Genomic DNA, 21,922 nt, shown 5'->3' with positions numbered 1-21,922 from the left:
TTGTCTTATATAACAATGAAATAAAGTATCATATGAATATGAAGGGTTATGTAACTGGAACAAAAATAAATTGTTTAGCCTAACTATTGCTATCTCGCTTTTGTAATCAACGTTTGCGTCAGAGACAAATTTCATGCAAGCGTGGGAAACATGTACATGGATGGGATGTATTAAAGGAGGGAATAAGGGAGTGTATAGGAATGATTGATGTCTTCCTTATGATGTAATAGCTCTGTTGTCTGATTTTCATTGGCTAACAAAGTTTATAAAGCAATGCTACTAACTTTCTAAGGTGTGGCGCTTCTGGACATAACTCTACCAGCATTACAGATTGTTTGCCACCCAGCTGTTTTATTTGATCAATTAAAGCACTGTTTCCTCAAGAAGCTTCCATTTGAGTTGCCTGGTTAGACTTTTAATGGTATCTCAAATTTAGATGAAGGCCAGGGACCTTACAAATATAAATATTAATAGAATTTGTTGTCTACATTAATTTAATGACTTGTATAAAGGTATTGTTCCGAATTCACATTAGAGATCAGCAGTTTGGTGACTGTTTAAAACATCTCTTTCTCTTCCTTAAAATAAATGTTGTCAGGTATGTACATAGGAATACTATTTTTATAAAGTTTGTTTTTTGTTTGCAGATATATTATTTTTTATTGTTTCAATGCATAATACATGGTTGCAGACCATAAATTTCTTGCTTTTATATATATGGGCTAGACAGTCTTGGTAGCATACCAAAAAGTGTAACATAAGCAAGATGCAGAAATCTCCAAATTTACAATTATATTTTGATATTCTACTGTAAAAAAGCGGGAAAAATAAAGCAGAGCATGTTCCATGTGCTGAATTCTCTCCATTAAAAAAAAAAACCTCTAGAAACATAATGCCATAGAACTACCAAACTTCAAAGATTCTGTCTAAATGGATTATCCCTAACAAAAAAAAAGGACATAAAACATAGGATAATGAATAAAGATTATATCACCTGAATGCCCCAATATACTAGCATAATCTATATAATTCTGAAACTCTGTTGTCTGTAACTTTTAACTGGTTGAAATGGTGCAATGCAGGGCAACAATTTTTGAACCAAGGTACCTCAAATGGGCTAACTGAGCTAATCTGTATACTGTATGAGATCAGAAGTAATGTTTTTTTGTCCAGAAGTTATTCATATGTTTGTTCAGAAGGAATTCCCACTAAAGACTTTACTGATAGGATTAAAACACTAAAAATAAAACTTAACACATTTCCTCCGTGCCCCTATACTCCCTAGGCCAGGGATCTTCAAACCTGGCCCTTTTATACTTGTGGACTTCAACTCCCAGAATTCCTCAGCCAGGCATGCTGGCTGAGGAATTCTGGGAGTTGAAGTCCACAAGTCATAAAAGGGCCAAGTTTGAAGATCCCTGCTCTAGGCACTAAATTGTGTTTAATAGATTCTAGCTTTTCTCCATGTCAGAGATGAAAAAATGTTCGTAATACTATAAAATGCAAAGCTCATCAAAGATATGCATGTTGGGATAAATATATGAACATTGAAACTGAATGAAGGTGGTGTTATATGAGTTTACTGGTGCTTAAACAAACTGCACCAAACTCTGTGAAATTGCAGAAAACTGCAAACTATGCTTGAAATTGGTTTGGACAAAACTCAGCAGCACTTTTTCGTGCGGCTGCTGATAAAAACAAGACCGCCAACGTCCGATAACGGATATGGCACAAGAAGAAGAAGGTAGACTTTAAAATACATCTCAGCTTTTGAACTATCTGGTTGAGAAGATGAATAAAATCAACATGATTTAGGGAGACATTGAGATGACCTTGGAGAAAATATTCAGAAACCATTACAAAAGCAAAATGTGTCTAAGCATGTCTTCAGCTCAGTGGGAAGGGAAAGTATTAGAACTGTTCCTTCCTGGCTCCTATGGATGTAAGAGGAAGGGAAGAGAAAGAGACTTGTAATAACCTATCCTTCATACTATATTCATAATATAGTGACCAGATACTCTTCTTTTTTAAAAGATGTATACAAGTGCATTTCTGTGGAAGTTTGGCCATTAATGACAGCTTTAGCCTGATGAATTTATTTTTATATGTATCCCAAGATATCTGAAGAACTTCATCCCTAGATTTTTAAAGGCTTTCTTTTAATCCCCCCTCTCCCCTCCTTTCTTCCATGTCATCTTCCACGTTATCTCCATCCAGTGTAACCAAAATCAGTCGTCCAGTCTTAACTACACCGACTACGACGCTCTGCCTGAATTTTTAACTGTACTCTATCAGCTTTTGCTAGCGTCGCGGTACAATTACACGGCGCAAAAAAAGCGCCGGAAGTTGAAGCGAGCGAGAAGGCAGTGTGCGACAAGCGGGCGAGCCTTTTCCTCTTCCAGCTGCTGGGCTGAATCCGTTGTCATCTGGGCCCATTTGGGTCGTACAGGTGAGAGGCGAACCCTGGAGTTGAGCCCACGGCCCTTCACCCTGGGGAACACCGGCGTCTCTGTTCCTCGGCAGGTTTAGCTGGGATGCAGGGTGGGGCTAAGGACCCTCCTGCCTTTCCGGTGGTGAGATCCCGTGAACCTTTAGAATAGGCCCCAGTCTCTAGATCAGTGTTTTTCAACCTTGACCATTTTAAGGCATGTGGACTTCAACTCCCAGAATTCCACAGCCAGCATTGCTGGCTGTGGAATTCTGGGAGTTGAAGTCCACATGCCTTAAAATGGTCAAGGTTGAGAAACACTGCTCTAGATCCGTAGATACTTAAAGTGTGTAAGTTTGGGCCTCGTTTCCTGTTCCCCATTTTTGCCAACGTCATGATAAAACCCGGTGCTCCGAAGCAGTAACTCAACTCACGGCATAAGTACTGCAGATGACACTGAGAAAGACCCTGGATGTGACATTTACCTCTTTTATTTTCCCACATCCGTTAAGAACGGAACGTCTGTTAGAATTTGCTGAGACGTCTTGATTTGGATCTCGTTCATTTGAGTTCATAGTCTGAATGGGAAGTGGACCTAGTAAATTTTCAGTAGTTTACAACTGCTAAACTGAAATTGTTTAAAATGTTTCTCTAAAGTTGTCGCTCAATTTACAGAGAGACTTAATGTAGAGTAGATAGGTATGTTAATTTTTAAAAGACTAGTTGTCTGACATTAGCGGCATAATTTACTTCCATATTGAGGCATGAAATGCGAAAAGTAATGTAAACTTCCCCCCTCCCAAACCCCAATGCCCTAAAAATATATAGAACACTAAATTTACCACTGGTTCCGCTCAGAGGAAAACCTATCATTTTCCTCATATAGTAGTATCCCTTATTCCCTCTCAACCGCATCTATTCCCTCACAACTCCGAAAAACTTGAAGAGTTGCTGCCATATTATGTTTATTTCCTGCTGCTGCAGTGACTTTTGCCAGATTTTGGGAATCAATAGATAGTATTTCAGTAGAAATTTATCAAAATGAGCTATGAGAAATTGCTGTATTAAAAAAAATGACCTATAAATTACACTGTTATTAAAAAAAAGATATCAAATCAGTTTATGTGAAGTTAGGGTGGTTTATATAAGCTACATAGCAACCATAACAAACAAATTAAAAATACTGGAAATAGGTTTAAGAATCCAGAAAATGTAATCTGATCCCAGATCCCGTAAAATTTATTAACAGTAGACGTATGTTGATGAATACATCTTGATTTGGGTGTGCACTATGTCAGTGATGGCGAACCTTTTAGACACCGAGTGCCCCAAAACTGCCCATCCGCCCTGCTTGCCCGCAGGGCCACCCACCGCCTCCACAGCCTGCCGCAGCAGATTGCCCAGGTGGCCCTGCAGCGCCATGATGGCCACTCCCACCACCCGCGTCCCACAGCATCATCTGCATGTGACGGGGCGCAAGGGCAGAGTCTTTTCCCTGCCACCTGGCTGCCATGTCCTTGACTGTGCTGCTCCGTGCGGGCCATGCCCAGGAGCGACTCTCCTCCAGGGGGGGCTGCTGGTGAGGGGGAGGTGGGACTGGGGCGATAATGCGCATGCCCACAGAGGGCTCTGCGTGCTGCCTCTGGCACACGTGCCATAGGTTCGCCACCACTGCACTATGCCTTTGTGTTATATGATGATATTACATTAAATGTTTTAGATGTTGCAGTCATTTACTAGGAATAGGAGGCATAGTGTACCATTTCCAAATGCTGAAGTCAAATTAAGTATCATGCCTTGTGGACTTTTATACATATCAGAATAAAAAAAATCTCCCCAATTATTTTATCATAATAATGGATTTTTTTTTCCATTTGGGTTTTGAATAAATTTTATCTTCTGTTGGGATTTATTTCCTAATAGATTTAGCAGCTTTATGTCTATTCATTTTGAGTCTCATTATACTAAACCACCAACTGACTATTGCTCTATTCTATTGATTTGTTGTATTTTATCTCCTCCCATCATCTTTCTTGATAGTTATAGAAAATGGCAAAATTCATTACGCCTGTAGTCCAGGACAATCCATCTGGTTGGGGTCCATGTGCTATACCTGAGCAATTCAAAGATATGCCTTATCAGCCCTTCAGCAAAGGAGACCGGCTAGGAAAGGTACTTTTATCTGAATATTTGCACAGAAGTTCTTAATTGAGTTTAATTCATTGTCTGTTTCAGACCCTCTGTTCATACAAGACCCTTTGTTAGTGGTATTTTTTTTATGCCAGGTGCTGTTTCTGGCAGCTCATTTATTATTCAGGAATTTGTATCTTAATTCCTATTGCACAGTTCCCAGAACAAATACTGAATTGGAATCAAACTACATAGGAAATAAATTGTAAAATATTACATTTTTAAAGTTAGCTTTTCTTTCATTTAATATCGCCAATGGTGAAGAATGTTTCAACATAACAGTCCAGTAATATTTGCAAGAATGCAAGAATATTGACAAAGAGGATGCAGCCAAAATAATATGGGGTTACTATTTTTGACTGCATTCCCCTAGTATACATATTAGTCTTTGTGCTGTCTTTAGTGAAAGAGATCTAGAACTCAGAAACTCAGCTGGATTGAGGAATAATTTTAGAGAATCTGTTGAATTTTTTTCAATGATTGTTTCATATATTAGCATAAGATACCTATTTTTCTTTTCTCTAGGTTGCAGACTGGACTGGAGCAACTTATCAAGATAAACGATACACAAGTGAGTGAAATAGCACACTTGTCTAAGATAAAAACATTGTTTTAGGATTGTTTTATGGAAAGAGAAATACCAAATAAATAGGCAAGTTTTCAGAAGAGACAGAGGGACAGGAGAACAAATAATTAATTTAAGATGGATAATGGAGACTCCATTGACTCCAAAAAGGTCATAAAGAACATAAAAAGGCTATAGGGAGGACAAGAACACATAACTGTTCTTGTGAGAAATGCTCATAATGTACATAAATGTCCAGAATTGGAAGAAATGACAGGTAGAATCAACACAGGTAGAATCAAAGTATTAACTAATGATATAGGCAGATGATTTCACTGTATTTACCTAAAGTAAAACATAGCCTAACTGTAAAAATAATATATGGAAAGTGACATACCCAGGCTATGCTTGGCAAGGTTGAGGGGAAAAGAGGGAAAGATAGAAAGTTAGAATAGTAAACATTTGTCCCCAAGAATCAAACCCAGTCTGGTTCTAATGAGGTAATACAGAGTTGGTGCTGAGGTTCTATTGCTAAAAGATCTTTCTGATTGATTTAGAGCGGATTATTATCTTTTTTAAGTATTACTTTCCCTCTGCTAAGGCTTCCAGGACATGGACATCATGGCTCCCTTTGTTCTATCATTCCAAAACAGCTAAGCATTTCTGCAAGCCTATGTTTCGCCTCAATTGCATATAACATAGTACCTCATCTAATGAATAAATTTCTACTGAATCGTGATGTTGGAATGTACAAAACGTTGATGAAAGCTATTGATATATCTCTGTATTAATTACAATAACAATATAATTTATTTTGTACTTGTAGGCTTTAAAACAGACCAGCTTCAATTCAGCCATTAAATTTCTTTCACTTGCCTTTCTTGTTCTTAGTAGTTTCCCTTATGATTATTCTTATCTGGCTCTTATTCCTAGGATCATTTCAATCCTAGGTCTTCCAAACAATCCAAACGTGAGCATAAAGCTGATAGTAGTAATTATATTTCTAGATAAATACTCATCCCAGTTTGGAGGAGGAAGCCAATATGCTTACTTCCATGAGGAAGATGAAGGCAGTTTCCAGTTAGTGGACACAACACGAACCCAGAAAACTGCATACCAGAGGAATCGTATGAGATTTGCACAGGTATGATATTCTCATTAAAGGTTTTATACTTGAATGACTACTTAGTGGCCCTCTCTCTCTCTCCTCTCTCTCTCTCTCTCTCTCTCACACACACACACACACACAAACATACTTTTCAAGATATATGCAGAAAATGTTATCTCTGCCTGCCAGCCTAGTAGATATTTTCTTGCTGCAAATATTTCTTTTTCTCTAACACAGAATTATCTTTTGAAACAAATTTGAAACTCCCTAAATGAGGAATGAATAGCCTGATGTCTCTAATATTTAAAATACACATCCATTATACCTTCTAATTCTCAGTGATATTTCTAACTATATCTAATGCTCTGCAGTGAACACGGTACACTTATCATGCAAGCTTGTTGTCCTTTTCCCTGGTTTCCAAGATACTCTAAAATGAATTGTTCATTTTTCTTATTTATACAAATACCTTATTTCAGAGGAACCTTCGAAGAGACAAGGACCGACGGAACGTACTTCAATTCAACCTGCAGACCCTGCCTAAAAGTGCCAAGCAGAAGGAGAGGTAATCTTTGTATTTCTGTGGAAGAACAGTTTTGTTTCTGTTTGTAACAGTAATAAGTCAGTTTTTCTCTGAAGCAAATAGTTCAGTAAATGAGTTGTTGGGTTCCGCTGTGTTATATTTTGAATTCATCCAGTTGCTGAATTGTTTCTGCATTTGATTATGAATAAAAATACCATTTGTTTTGTTGTGTTTATTAAACTTGCATTTATACCTTCTCATGCCAACCCTTGATTAATGTACTTTTCAAGTAATTATATTAAAGTTTGCAATCATGGTGTGAAATTCTGTTTTTCACCAAGTATATCTGGGATCAACCATACTCTTTAATTTAGCAGCCTAACTTCTTTTTTATGAACGAAGGATTTGGAATAAGCAGCTCCTTTGTCAAAGCCATATTATTTGGCAAAAATATTATTGGTTTTCTGTTATTTCAGAGATAGACTGCGTCTGCAAAAGAAATTTCAGAAGCAATTTGGAGTGAGACAGAAATGGGACCAAAAATCTCAGGTACGATGTTCTCTTTCATAACAAATTGGGATTTTTTTCAGGTTGTTATTATTGGGACTAAGTTATTCCATTTCAACTGTTACTGGTCCTGCATTAAACACTGATGAGTTTTCTTTTTCCTTTTTTCCATCTCCCTATGTTTAATCTGTTGCCTCGGCAGAAGCCACGTGATTCCTCAGTGGAGGTTCGCAGTGATTGGGAAGTGAAGGAGGAGATGGATTTCCCTAGATTAATGAAGATGAGATATTTGGAGGTGTCAGAGCCTCAGGACATGTAAGACATGGGTTGGAATTAGCAACACCAAGTGAGCTTTTCAGACTAGTGCTATTCACATTTCCTCGACTACAATGTCTCAAATTCCTAAGAATTAAGAATCCCAGACACCTGAAGTACATTTTATTAGGAAAGGGTAAAATATTTTCTTTCCTTCCTTCCTTCCTTCCTTCCTTCCTTCCTTCCTTTCTCTCTTTCCTTTCTTCATTTCCTTTCTTCCTCTGTCTGTCTGTCTGTCTGTCTGTCTCTCTCTCTCTCTCTCTCTCTCTCTCTCTCTTTGTGTTACGGTCCCCTTTACTAATGTACTCAATTCTTGAGTAAGCAACAAATTAAGATTTAATGCCTGCATACCATTAATCAAAACCAGCAAACCAGAATATTATCTGAGGTATAAAATTATCTGAAGACAACACCAGTTATTTAGACTGGCCCAAAGGCTCAGTTCCATGATAAGAATTCCCATCATCTTCATATTCCTAAAACGGGGTTTTGCTGCATGACGATTGAAACTAAACTGAGTTGGCGAAGATGGCGCCAGAGAATAAAACCTTCATTATGTTTTAGAACCCCAATCTGTATTCTTTCCAGATTTCTCTGCCTCAGTTCCCGTGGTCATGCTGTTGGAAGTGAGAATTATGTTCAGTCATGCCTCAAGGATCATGGGTTAGAGAAGGTTGTCATGGAAGTGCGATGATAATTCATATTTATTCCTTGGAGTGGTTGCACTGGAGTTACACAGTACTTACTATCCTGTGATGCTTTGGGGAAACTATTTTGTATTCTTTGATTTGCAGAGAATGCTGTGGGGGGTTAGAATATTATGACAAAGGTTCTGACCGCATTACCACAAGAAATGAAAAAAATCTTCGTAGCATTAAGCGCATCTTCCATACTGTGACTACCACTGATGATCCAGTCATACGCAAGGTGTAGTATCTATTTGTTTGGTTTATATTATTGAATAGAAGACTGTTGTAATAGTGTTTTGCTTACCTTTGATAGGACAAGAAACTTATTCTTTTGCCAGTTACATTATGCTGGGCAAGGCTAAATAAAATACTAAGACTGTAATTATAGAAATTTTTTTAGACTAGAGAAGATACCATGCTTTTAGGCAAAAGAGATAGAATTATGATTATGTATTTGAATATGCTATAATGCCCATTGTCAAAAACTGGTAAATGATTTATAGTTGACCTAATTATTAGTGTTGCAGATTTTTACCTTTACTGGATTTGGGGATAATGACTTGTAACAGATGGAAGAATGAAAGATGGTAGGGTAAATAACAAACTAAAAAGTTTATTTGACAGATGATTAGTTTACTTTTTTATTTTTGTCCTTTCCTGGCCAAAATTCTTAAATGTGAAGGGTACAAATATTAGAGTAATGTTGAATGAAATATGGGAAGATAGAGGGAAATCGAGTGGCAGAGCTCTTTCTCCTTTATTTTACAAAAATATTCTAAAATCCTCTGTCTTTTTTTTTTTATCCCCTAAATTTGATTTTCTGGAAATGGAGGCATATGGGAATTCAGCTCATTTTTTTACTACATTCCCACACTCTTACCCATTGTGACTTTTCTCTGCATGTAGCTGGCCAAAACCCAAGGGAACGTGTTTGCTACAGATGCTATCTTAGCTACCCTCATGGCTTGCACTCGTTCAGTATATTCCTGGGATATCATAGTCCAAAGAGTTGGATCCAAGCTGTTCTTTGATAAAAGGGACAACTCTGATTTTGGTGAGTCTTTTCATGTAATGTTTTGCAGAAAAACAAGGTAATAGTGGGGCTCTGTAATTCCTTTGAATCAAAGGAGTAAACACTGTCTGAGGGGAAAAAAATCGAGCTTTTCTAGTTTTTATGACTTTCTATCCTAGTTTGGAGTAGTTTTGTTGTATAGGATGGAGATATTAAACTTTCTGATGATAGTTGTGTTTGGCTGTATTCTTAGATCTTCTTACAGTGAGTGAAACTGCTAATGAGCCACCTCAAGACGAGGGCAATTCCTTCAATTCACCTCGCAACCTTGCAATGGAAGCCACCTACATCAACCACAACTTCTCTCAGCAATGCTTAAGAATGGTAAGGATAGAATATTTAATTTGCCCTAGATTTTTACATTTTAATTAGATGTCACTGGATTCAGTTTGAATCCTGATGAATCTATGAACAAATACCCACCATTCTGACATTCCTTGGACTTATGACCCTGTTAAGGACATTCTAATAATTTCATTGATCTTGTTCATCCACCACATCTTGCCTTCCTGTTCTTCAGTTTCCTTCAAACTTAGTGAGCATTGTTGGGCTGGGTTTGATCCATTATCTGCTTGCATCACAAGTTTAAAATACATTAATTTCTGCTTGCTGATCATAATTACAAAAGGGCAGCAGTCCTTTTAATGCGACATAAAGTAATTAGTTCTTCTAGTCCATAGTACACTGTTAGTTTTCCTAGTCCATAATTTGAAGATACATATCTTTCATACTTTTTGAGTATCCAGTTTTCATAGGTTTGCATTATGTCTGGGTATACCATTGCTTTAACTATTCTGACTAGTGTTGTCATAGAAATGTAGCTGCATGTATAGATTCCATGATCTTATTAAAGGTGGTTATTACTTTCCTGCCTAAAATTAATATTCCTTTGTCTTCTTAATATTTAACATATGTAACCTGGAACTTTACTATCCATTTTTCCTAACAAGCTGCTCAGTGTCTACTTTAGCTAATAAATTAATATTGTCTGGGTATTTCAATGTGTTAGTGTTTCAGTCTTGTCTTTTAATTCCAGCTACAATTTCTGTAGTCTTGCAACTTTTGTAGTGTATCTGCTGAAAATGTTAAATGCTGGGATAGTATGCACCCCATTTACTTTCTTTTCTATTCTGTTTCTCCAAATGCCGTTTTTATAGTAACTCCTATTCATTATAACTGTTTCTCAGAGAAATAATCATGTGTTCTGGCACTTAATGTAACTGTAATATGTTCTGCTATACGGCATGAACTATGCTGTCCAATATGTTGCTGTAGTCAAATATATAAATATTTCTGATTTGAGATCTCATCAGAGATACTCAGATTAATCTAAAAGTTCTAGCCATGTCCATAACAGTTTTCTTAGTAATAGTACAAAAATGATTTCTTCCGGATTTTATTTTGGAAGTTGTTTGAATTGAATTGGTTTTCCTCATGCATATGGAATCATCCCACCATTATTCTTTCCCCTATCCCAGTGGTGGCAAACCTATGGCACGGGTGCCAGAGGCGGCACTCGGAGCCCTCTCTGTGGGCACACGCACCGTCCCCCCAGCCCCGCCTCCTCCCACGGCCCCCTCCTCACTAGCAGCCCCCCTGGAGGAGAGTTGCCCCTGGGCGCGGCCCACGTGAAGCAGTGCAGCCAAGGACATGGTAGCCGGGCAGCGGGGACAAGATTCTGCCCTTGCGCCCCATCGCGCGCAGATGATGCTGCAGAGCATGGGCAGATGGCGTGGCCTCCATGGTGCTGCTGTCCTGCCTGGGTGGTCTGTGGTGGGCCGTAGAGGTGGTGGGTGGCCCAGTGGGCAGGGCGGAGCAGGGATGGGGTGGGGAGGGAGGTTTTTGGGCACTCGGTCTCTAAAAGGTTCGCCATCACTGCCCTATCCTTTCAACCTTACTGGCAACAATGATCCTACCAGGACCTCAAATTCCCAGCTTATTGCTCTAAAGGATATTGGCTATAAAGGCTATACAGGTAGTCTTCAACTTACGACCACAATTGAGGCCAAAATTTATGTTGCTAAATGAGAAATTTGTTAAGTAAGTTTTCCCCCATTTTATGACTTTGCTTGCCACATTTGTTAAGTGAATCACTGCAGTTGTTAAATTAGTAACATGGTTAAGTGAATCTGGTTTTCCCATTGTCTTTGCTTGTCAGGTCGCAAAAAGTGGTCACATGACCCCATAAAAGTGATCACATGACCCCATAAAAGTGATCACATGACCGTCATAAATATGAGTCAGTTGCCAAACATCCAAATTTTGATCACCTAACAACCATAGGGATACTGCAACAATCATAAGTGTGAAAAAGGGTCATACGTCACTGTTTTCAGTGCAGTTGTAACTTTGAAGACTCACTAAATGAACTGTTGTAAGTTGAGGACTACCTGCATTTCCAACTTGTCCAGGTGGAGGTTTTGTTATGCTTACCTAGAAAATGCTGTTCATCCAGCAGTAATCCAATTAAACAAGCAAAAATGGATTCAGAGCTATAATTTCTGCTTTTATAAGCTCTTCAGATTTTTTTCTTAGAAGTATTAATATTACTCTGAGCAAGACCAGAGAAAATAATAGTAGTCCTTCATTTATTACTACAATTAGAACTGGAATTTAACATTGTTAAATGATGTGGTCATTAAGTGAGTTGTGCTCAATTTTCTCATCTTTTTGCCATAGTTGTTAAGTGAACCTCCGTGGTCATTAAGTGAATCATGCAGTCTTTAAGCAAATCTGGTTTCATTAACTTTGCTTTTGGGAAGTCCTCTGGAGATCATGTGACCTCAGGATGCTGCGATTGTTCTAAATACAGACTGGTTAGCAAGTGCCCAAATTTTGATCACGTGACTATAGAGATGCTGTGACAATCACAAGTATGAGCATCAATCATGTCACTTTTTTCATTGCAGTTGTAATTTCAAATAGACATTAAACAAATGGTTGTAAGTCAAGGGCTATCTGTATTCTTGTGTGGATTTCCTCAACACGTGATGAAATCTACACACCCTAAAGCTACTATGATGTTTATGGAAAAGATTGACAAAGAAGCAGTAACTAAAATTTTGTGATTCCAAAATGGAATTCCTTATGAAGCAACCATGACTATCTTGATCATATATTTATTGCTGTTGGCCACATTTCTGCATGTCATTTTTTTTTTATAGGGGAAAGAAAAATACACATTTCCCAATGTAAACCCATTTGTGGAAGATGACATGGATAAAAATGAGATTGCTTCTGTTGCATATCGGTATGTTGTTGCTTCTAGCTCATTGATGGGATTCGATGATGTAAATTCTATACATATTACACTTTTCATTGAAACTCATTATTTGAATAAACAGCTGTAATACCACTGAAATCAGCAAAACTGTCCTTGATTGTAGGTATCGAAGATGGAAGCTGGGAGATGACATTGATCTGATAGTACGTTGTGAGCACGATGGAGTTATGACTGGAGCCAATGGGGAAGTATCATTCATCAACATTAAAACACTGAATGAATGGGATTCAAGGGTAAGAAAAAATAAAAGTAGCTCAGCATGTTGGCTGAGATACTGTTGGAAACAAAAAACAGATCCATGTATATACTCTATCACTGATTATATCAGAAGAGCATTACATAGTTATTTTGTATAGACAGAATTTGTGCTGATTAATCTTTTGATTATGATAAATTGTGTTAGCCTATGAACGTTCTACTCTTGATGATTATCTAACCACCACTGATTGAATATCTGCCTACTCTACTGTTGCCTTTTTTTGTCATGCCAACCAGGTTCATTAAGCATTATTTGTTGAGCCATAAATACTGAATCAACTAATTTGTATATTCACATTTTATGCAAAGCATGGTTTGAGTGTTAAGCAAAAAACAAGAATGACAGTTCAGCATGCTACCTCCTTTCTTTGCTGCCAACCATGCTGAAATACATGCGTTTGCATGAGTTCATCACTTACATAGCCTGCTTGTAAACTATCATAATATTGTATGGTATAATTGAAAATCTGATACGCTTATGTGTTTTTCTAGCATTGTAATGGAGTAGATTGGCGTCAGAAACTGGACTCCCAGCGAGGAGCTGTGATTGCCACTGAACTGAAAAATAATAGTTACAAACTTGCTCGTTGGACTACTTGTGCATTGCTAGCTGGATCGGAATATCTTAAACTGGGGTAAGATCAAAAAATATATTAAAAACGGGGTGTTATTTGGTGTACAAGGGGGAAATTAGGTCTTCGGGCAGACATTCAGAATTGCAGCAACCTCTCTAGAACAGTTTTCTGAGAAGTAGTAGTAGTTTATAAATTCTAGGTCTTTCAGTGACTTCTGATGCTTTTGACTACAGCATCCTTCTGGACTGTGAGGGAGGATCAGGAGTTGGAAGCACAATGTTACGATGATCCTGCTCCAACGTGATAAGATGGATCCAGAGAATTGTTGGAAGAAGTTGTACCCCTAAACATTTTGTTATGGAATCCAAGTTCAGATCTTTCAGACCTGAAACTGCTCTGAGAGAAGTCATACACTGGTTTGGGGAGAGGTATCAATATGTAGATATTCAGTTATACATCTTCACCTCAGGCTCTTTAAAGATGGTGTCGAACTCTTGACCCAGTGTCTGGAGAATGTTAGGGTAAAATCTGGCTCAGACTCAGCCCAGACAAGTTGATTCAGAGACCAGCTGATTCTAAGATTTTTACTCTTATACTCTTCTTGAAAGAGTAGTCTCAGCCAGTTTGGTGTAGTGATTAAGGCGCCATGCTAGAAAGCAAGAGTCTGTGAGGTTGTCCTGCCTTAGCCATGAAAGCCAGCTGGATGACTTTGGCCAGTCACACCTCTCAGTCCAATCCACTTCACAGGTTGTTGTGGGGAAAATGGGAAGAGAAATGTGTGTTGGATACGTTCATCACCTTGAGTTATTTGCAAAAAATAAGGTGGGATACAAATGAATAACCTAGGATCGTCCTGACCTTATAGGTCCTTCTTAAAAAGCAGGTGGAGATCATGGTCAAGAAGGCTTTTGTACAGGTGTATCAGCTGTAACCTTACCAGGAACAGGACACAGCAAAATTGCATCCGTAGTCGTTAATTCAGTTATTGCTAATCTGAGAATATTTTATGCTGTATGTTGAGTAGAAATGAATTAAGGCCTGATAGGGGTTTAGATGTGGCTACCAGTTAATATTCTATTAGTAGCCATACCGAATTTCTGAAAAACCACTTCTTACATACCGTATTATATCTGGAGAACACTAATTTTACTAAAGCTGCATATCTTTCAATCTTCCTGTAAATATCACTATCATTATATATATATGTGTTGAAGATAAAAGAATTGAGACAGAAAAATAATAGATTGCCTAAATTTAATGGTTTGTGAAACAGATGAGACTGCAACTTCATAATTAGCTGAGTCAAATAATCATTAACCTTGAAATCTTCCTTTTTCTAGTAGGTTGGACTACATCATTGCACTTTTTAATTTTTGTCTCTTCATCCTTGCTAGATACGTCTCCCGATACCATGTGAAAGATTCTTCACGCCATGTGATTCTGGGCACACAGCAGTTCAAACCTAATGAATTTGCAAGCCAAATTAATTTAAGCATGGAGAATGCCTGGGGCATTCTGCGTTGTGTCATTGACATCTGCATGAAACTGGATGAGGGCAAGTACCTTATCCTGAAGGATCCCAACAAGCAAGTTATCCGTGTTTATAGCCTGCCTGATGGCACCTTCAGCTCTGATGAAGAAGAAGATGAGGAGGAGGAGGAAGAGGAGGAAGAAGGTAATAACTGTTAGATAAATTATTACTGTAAAACTTTCTTTCATGACCAGAATCTAACTCATCTGACTAGAATAGCCTTCAGTGATGTGGCAGTTACTGCTTTCAAATGGTATTTGCTGCCCTCACCGCCTCTCTCAGCCAGGATTAAAATAGCAAGGCCAAAGGAAGCAAAATGCATCCTAATTTTGCTACAGCAAATAGTAGGACACATTAAACCAGGTTATGGTATCCATATTGTGGAGCACCATGCCTTCTGGGGCATATTAATAGACACACAAACCCTTCAAAAATATTTGTTTAAAATAATATTTTTACATTTAAAAAAAATGTCCTGCTAGATAAAAGCATTGATAAAAAGGATTACATTTTAAATAGTAAATGTAAGGAATGAAAAGTGGATAGCTCATCCAAAAAGGAGATTGAACCTCAGAGAAAAATAGCTTTGAAAGAAATTAGGCACAACTTGAGCAGATTCAAAAAAAAAACCTCTTAATACATTCTGATTAGTTCTCTTGCAGAAGTCTCAGTATATTGGGGTTCCTCCTCATCCTGGAATAATTCACCCAATAGTTTAGAAGGGTCTAAATTACTTCATTCTCCACAGCTAGCTACTGCTTTTGATATTTCAGAGAATAAAAATCTCAACTCTTCCTTGTTGCTAAATATCAAAGGGATAGGAGTTGTGTTTTCTTGGAGATTTAGCAAGCTAGCTATCCTGCATTTTGGTACTATTAAGTGCAAAAGTTTAGGTTACATACTATTTTTTATTTAATATCTTTATTTTTTTGTAATAAATTTCTCTTAAAAATACAAACTTTTATATTATCAAAGCATATTAATATGTTTCATCTAATGATCTTTGGAAGCTTGCCTTGCTAGAGGTGCCTTTTGAGAGACATCCAGTTGAGGCTCTAGTTTGTAAAAGTCTTATTTCAAAATAAGTTGTTTGAGGGGCTAATTTTCATCATTCTATTACCAGCATCTTTTACATGATAACATTATTCATAGCATGTTGTATCAGTATATTGGTTATATATTTTGCAGAATTTAGACCATAGATTAAAAAGGTTTAAATTAAGTTGTTATCCAAAGTGGAACAGCATTCTGTGATTTTCAAATAGTACATGGGAAATAAATAATTAAGTGGATCTAGATAGACATTCAGTATGGTATCTAGTTTCCTTAGTCAAGAATTTAAAAGAATGCATATGGTTCTGAATATTGTTGAGAAACCTGGCACGTAGGAGGGATAAGTGTAGAGCTAGTCTAGAATCACTACGTAACTGTAAAAGGGCCAGAACCAGCCCTCCCTGAATTCCTTGGAGCCATATCTAATTTTCCCAAGGGAAACGTGCCAGATTGGAGATTCCTGTATTATAGGCAGAACATAATCAAGTAGTTAGCTTGAACTCTGCATATGTGGTGGTTGTTCTTTCCTGACAATATTAATAATTTCATCTATATATAAACAGTGGGGGAAATTTCAAAAGTTTTTGCTAAAAACTTTGCTGCCATTTGATTGTCAGATGATTGATAAGGGTTTTTATTGTACAGAAAGTTATTATCTGTACATATAGAAATAAATACTGAGGAATGTATGCAAACTGCAAAAATTAAAGACTTTTTGTGTGTGGCTTGGCATAGAAAGGCATTTTCCATTCTGATCTGTCTTTGTGTTGCAGAAGAAGAGAGCTGAACTTTACAACTAGGCATTAGGGTCAACAGCATCTTGAAGGTCATTCGACTTTTATTCTTCAAGGATGGATCAGAGCTGAATCTGCAACTTGTTTGGCTAGACCTTAAGAAATAAAAATAATATCTTGATAAATGTGTTCTTTTGTCTTATTACTACATGGAAGTATTGATGGATTTAGTAATACATCTAATACATCTTGGGAAAAATTATTTGCAGTTAAATTAAGTTTGTGATTAATGCCTTCCATTTGAAAGCTTATATACAACAAAATAATATATTATGTTTCCCAAAATTATTCAAATTTATACCGCAGATGTTGAATTATTATGATAATGCCTTAAAAATAATTGCTCTGAAATCTTATGAATGGTAAATGATGAGGGACAACATTTTTGGTAGCATTCCTGCCAAAATAATTTCAAGAGAAATAATACTTAACTCTTTATGATGCCTTTCTTCAATGGGATAAATTACTTCCATTGGAGCAAGTGTGGATGTGTGTGTGTATACTTATACACATCAAGATGGATCGACAACATCATCAATTATTGCGGGCCCAATTGGCAAAAGAAAGCTCAGGGCCATATTGGTTGGAAACAGGTGGAAGAGGTCTTCATCCTCCAGTGTTTACACAATGGCTAAAATGATGATGATGATGATGATGACGACACTTGTCTGAAATAGTATAGGGTCTCCTGCTTGAGCTGGGGGTTGGGCTAGAATATCTGCAAGGTTTCTTCCAGCTCTATTCTAATTGATTAATACATATGCGTGTGTGTGTGTGTGTGTGTGTGTGTGTGTGTGTGTGTGTGTGTGTGTGTCATGGAAGGATAAAAGCTGAATACATTAAACTCATGGTGACATTTTTGTCTCAATGGGGGATATAGAAAGAGTGACTAGTCTTTTTTTTAAAGATAAAAAAGTAATGTAAGATAAAAAGAAAAGAGAAGCTAAAAGTGCAAGAAAGGTAAAGTAAAAGAAAAACAGAACACAAAGAAGTAGCTTTCAATCTTTGCAGTAGTTGAGTATAAACAAGTAAAATTATAAGTTTACTTCTCATTCCCTGGTTACAACATAGTTTCTATAATTTTTCTCAACATCAAAATCATAAATTCATATATTTTTTGGTTTCATATAAAAAGTCTGTAAGGATTCCAATCAGCAATAAATGTAGATGTGTCTTTTCTCTGATCATGTAAGTATTTAGCCATCAGCAAGTTCCATCACTTTCACCAACCATTCTTTCATTGTGAATAATGTCCATCTTTGTGCATGCAGTCTCACTACTGTAATGCATGAAAACATGCTTCGTTTGTATATAGAAATGAAAGATCCTTTCACTGGAGAAACAGACATTTTTTAAAAGTCTAAAATAGTAGAATTTAGGAAAAGGTTTGCATTTTGCTTTTGCACGGGTAGACTGCAGCATTTGTTCCTTATCTGTGTTGCAATTTTTATTTTATATTACTAACTAAACATTTTTAAATAAGCATTTGTTGAATAATCCCAATAGGTTCACATATATTAAACCAAATATAAACCACATTATAAGTATGGTATGTGAGCCAGCACTCAGGTTTGACACAAGCCTCAAATTATTCTGAAAGGAGATGCTCAGACTTCAAGATTTGAACATAGTTCCTAAAAGTACCATGGACTACAAGAGCAATCTGTACCATGGACTACAAGAGCAATCTGTTGACTTCTACATCAAATGAAGGTTAAACGGTTTATTGAGATGATGATCATCAAGAAGAAACTAACATGCTTTGGATGCAAGAGGATTAAAGAGAAAATATTTTGTTGTGGTTAAGAGAATGGAAGTTAATAGGTATGGATAGATGGGGTCAAGCAAATTAACGGAATATCCTCAGAAGAGCTATGAGTTATTTCTAGATGCATAAGGATGGCCAGTGTTTCAAGACTGCTAGTATTTGTCCAAGCAGTTCTCAGAAATAAATGCCAGCTGGGCTGAAACTAACTCGTTGCAATCAAAGTTTCCAGTACTTTTTCATCCACCTGTTTCCAACCAATATGGCCCTGAGCTTTCTTTTGCCAATTGGGCCCGCAATAATTGATGATGTTGTCGATCCATCTTGATGTGTATAAGTATACACACACACATCCACACTTGCTCCAATGGAAGTAATTTATCCCATTGAAGAAAGGCATCATAAAGAGTTAAGTATTATTTCTCTTGAAATTATTTTGGCACGAATGCTACCAAAAATGTTGTCCCTCATCATTTACCATTCATAAGATTTCAGAGCAATTATTTTTAAGGCATTATCATAATAATTCAACATCTGCGGTATAAATTTGAATAATTTTGTGATTAATGCCTTCCATTTGAAAGCTTATATACAACAAAATATTGGTTGCTACTTTGCTATTTGGATGCTAGAAAAATAGCAAAGTAGCAACCAATATCTCAGAAAATAAAGACAGAGATGGTGGTGTATTATAGATAGGGCTCTCCTTAAGCCTGCTAGGAAGGAAAATTGCTGGCTGTGGAATTCTGGGAGTTGAAGTCCACATGCCTTAAAATTGTCAAGGTTGAGAAACACTGATCTAGAAGGAAGCTTTCCACACTCCTACCCCTTGGAGTCTCAGAGACGGACATTTTGGCGCCTGCTTTTTTCAAACAGAACGAAGCTCGCCATTTCCACGGGACCATATGACGCATGGCCCGGGGGGGGGGGGGGGAGACGACGACTCCAATGAGGCAGATGAAGGCCTGGCGTCTGCTCGGAACACGGCGTCACGTGACGTGGACCTCGGACTGCCTGGACTCTGGGAGAGCTGCTCTGCTTAGTAGGCGTGCGAGGCGGGCTGCTGGAGGAGTCCCGGGTGTCGCTACTTCTGCCTTGGAGGATCCGGAGGGCCATGGCCTCGACGATGCTGGCCTGGCGCCCCTTGCTGCGTGTATCCTCTAATGTCTGAGCCTTAACTAGCAGCTCCACTTGCAAAGGAGAACCCAGGTATGTCCGCACATCTCGCACGCTGCCGGTCGCGTTCCTTTTCCCTTTGCATGTTGTGACTCTTCGCAATTGAGGTTCACAAGACGTGCTGCCTTAGTTTCTATGCTGTCGGAATCCGAGGAGGACTTGCACGTGTTGGGTTGATCAAGCGGGCCAGCCTTGGGCTCCTTTCAGCCCCTCCGTCCCTCCCTTCTATCTAGAATCTAGATGGCTTGTAAACATGATAAACAACGATTTCCATAACGCGGTCGAGGTAGGTTCAGTTCATGCTGAAATCTCATTTGTTACGGACCTTTTCTTCTAAGAAGCTGTTGGTCTTTGGGGAAAATAATCCAAACTGATTAGCTGGGTCAGCTGTAATTAGGCCATGCTAAATAATGGATATACGGGGTTTTCTGTTCATCAAAGCCTCCCCGAAGAGTTCTAGAGAACTTGAAGGATTCTACATCATGTTTCGATGTTTTGGGTTAGTCCTAGTAAAGAAATTATCACAGCAGGTGGCAGCACTTGGCCAATCTTAAAAAAGAAAAAAACCCTAAACAGCCAGCTTAGGGCTTGGAAGGGAGACCTGCAGGAAATCCCCGATCAAAAACTAGAACTTTTGTTAAAAAAAAAAAAAAACACCTGTCCTGGAAGAAGCCATTTCTATGTTGTTGACAGAAAAATAAGAAGGTGGTGTGTTCAAATATTTACCAGGAGTTAAGTTCTCCTCCAGCTTTTAACAAAGATATTACTCGGACTTATGTATGGATGTTTTTTCTCTGATGATATGATTAGGATAGGAATATTAAATAAAAAATTGCTTCCCATCCACAACTACCACCAAATTAAAAATTTTGCTTCTATTTCTTATTGACCACACAATGAAAATGGAGAGCAGGATTTTGGAAATGGAAAACCACTTTTTCCTGACTAAATTACTGAATCCAAACCTTTTCTAAGAATTCCTTGATTAAGACAGTAAACTTTTTTGTTGTGTTGTGTTGCTTTTTTTGTACTAAGGAAGTGAATTTTAAATTTATATTGATAACTTTTGTTCTATTCATGCACGAGTATGTATAAATATGCATATAGAAATAAAATAAGATTCAATAAGGTTCCGATGAAATCAAAGTTGGATTCAGACACCAGGGAGCCTGGACAGCCTCTTCTATAGCTCCTGTGTCCTTTCTCACCCATCCTCATTCCTAAAAGAATAATAATGTCCTCTTTACTCACAAGGTTCAAGGGTGGTGGACACTATTCTACCCATTCTGCCTCTCCAAGATGCTGCTATTGAATAATGGTTTTTGTCAAAGAACTTTGGAGAGCTGGTAGAGTGTGCAAGTAGGCAAAAAGTTGTTCAAGCCAATGATCTGATTTTATTTGAGCAATTTGGGATGTTAATAGTAATTTGTGTTAACCTGCTAATTTCTGGTAAAAGGTTTGCTGTTCAGACTATTTTTGTCTGAATTCTTTGTTTCTGTCTTAATGCTGACATGTATAAACTCCCTTGCATGTTTAAACTCCCAGAAATCTAGTATATGTGCTTACGGGAACTTGAGGAATGACTGCAGAGACCAAATATTTAGGCTTGCCACAATGGCCCAAAGCAATCCAGCTTTCTCTTGTATTCCAGTTAGGCAATGGTCTTCGAGACAATACAGTCTTTAAAAGAGATGTTTAGTTATCCTTCCTGGAATAGAATTGGGCAAAACCTTGTGGTTAAACCTCAGAGATTTGGGTGTGTGTGTGTGTGTGGAGAGACATTGTCTGGATTCACACATTGTGTGAATGTGGCTTGTTTGGGTTGGCACAACTTGCTAAACTGTTCCTTCTAATTTGGCAGCTATGGTATATTGCTTACTGTTGCACAAGAATCCAGGTAATCAAGTAGAAAAGCAGTATATGCACTGAATAAATATTCTGCAACACGTTGATAATTAAACCATGGCCTAATGTTATGTGTAAACCAAAACAAGGAATAGAATGTATGATTTGCATTGTCCAGTGCAATTAAAGCAAATTTGAAAAATCTCAGTGAATGTTTTTCTTTTTCTTGCCTTGCCAGTTTTCAG

General features: G+C 37.7%; 1 protein-coding gene across 1 annotated transcript; it reads left to right on the top strand.

The window, feature by feature from the left end:
- The first annotated feature begins 2,321 nt into the window (after nucleotides 1-2,321).
- EIF3D (eukaryotic translation initiation factor 3 subunit D) lies at nucleotides 2,322-17,007 on the top strand. The gene is made up of 15 exons (XM_015831866.1): nucleotides 2,322-2,449; nucleotides 4,469-4,600; nucleotides 5,144-5,189; nucleotides 6,191-6,327; nucleotides 6,771-6,856; nucleotides 7,291-7,363; nucleotides 7,524-7,636; nucleotides 8,431-8,563; nucleotides 9,232-9,379; nucleotides 9,591-9,721; nucleotides 12,562-12,647; nucleotides 12,784-12,913; nucleotides 13,431-13,573; nucleotides 14,908-15,188; nucleotides 16,871-17,007. Exons 2-15 carry the CDS (start codon nucleotides 4,478-4,480, stop codon nucleotides 16,882-16,884), a joined length of 1,644 nt encoding a protein of 547 aa, XP_015687352.1. The 5' UTR covers nucleotides 2,322-2,449; nucleotides 4,469-4,477; the 3' UTR covers nucleotides 16,885-17,007.
- The last annotated feature ends 4,915 nt before the right edge of the window (nucleotides 17,008-21,922 follow it).

Source organism: Protobothrops mucrosquamatus, unplaced genomic scaffold (assembly GCF_001527695.2).
Source record: "Protobothrops mucrosquamatus isolate PMUCROS unplaced genomic scaffold, P.Mucros_1.0 scaffold_22, whole genome shotgun sequence".
Classification (NCBI taxonomy): Eukaryota; Metazoa; Chordata; class Lepidosauria; order Squamata; family Viperidae; genus Protobothrops; species Protobothrops mucrosquamatus.
Note: the sequence above shows the minus strand (reverse complement) of the source record. Positions and strands in the feature narration are given on the sequence as shown.

Coding starts and splice junctions, on each gene's coding strand:
- EIF3D (XM_015831866.1), top strand. CDS start 4,478: ATGGCAAAATTCATTACGCCTGTAGTCCAGGACAATCCATCTGGTTGG. Junction 6,328..6,770: donor ATCGTATGAGATTTGCACAG/GTATGATATTCT, acceptor ACCTTATTTCAG/AGGAACCTTCGAAGAGACAA. Junction 12,648..12,783: donor ATTGCTTCTGTTGCATATCG/GTATGTTGTTGC, acceptor CCTTGATTGTAG/GTATCGAAGATGGAAGCTGG.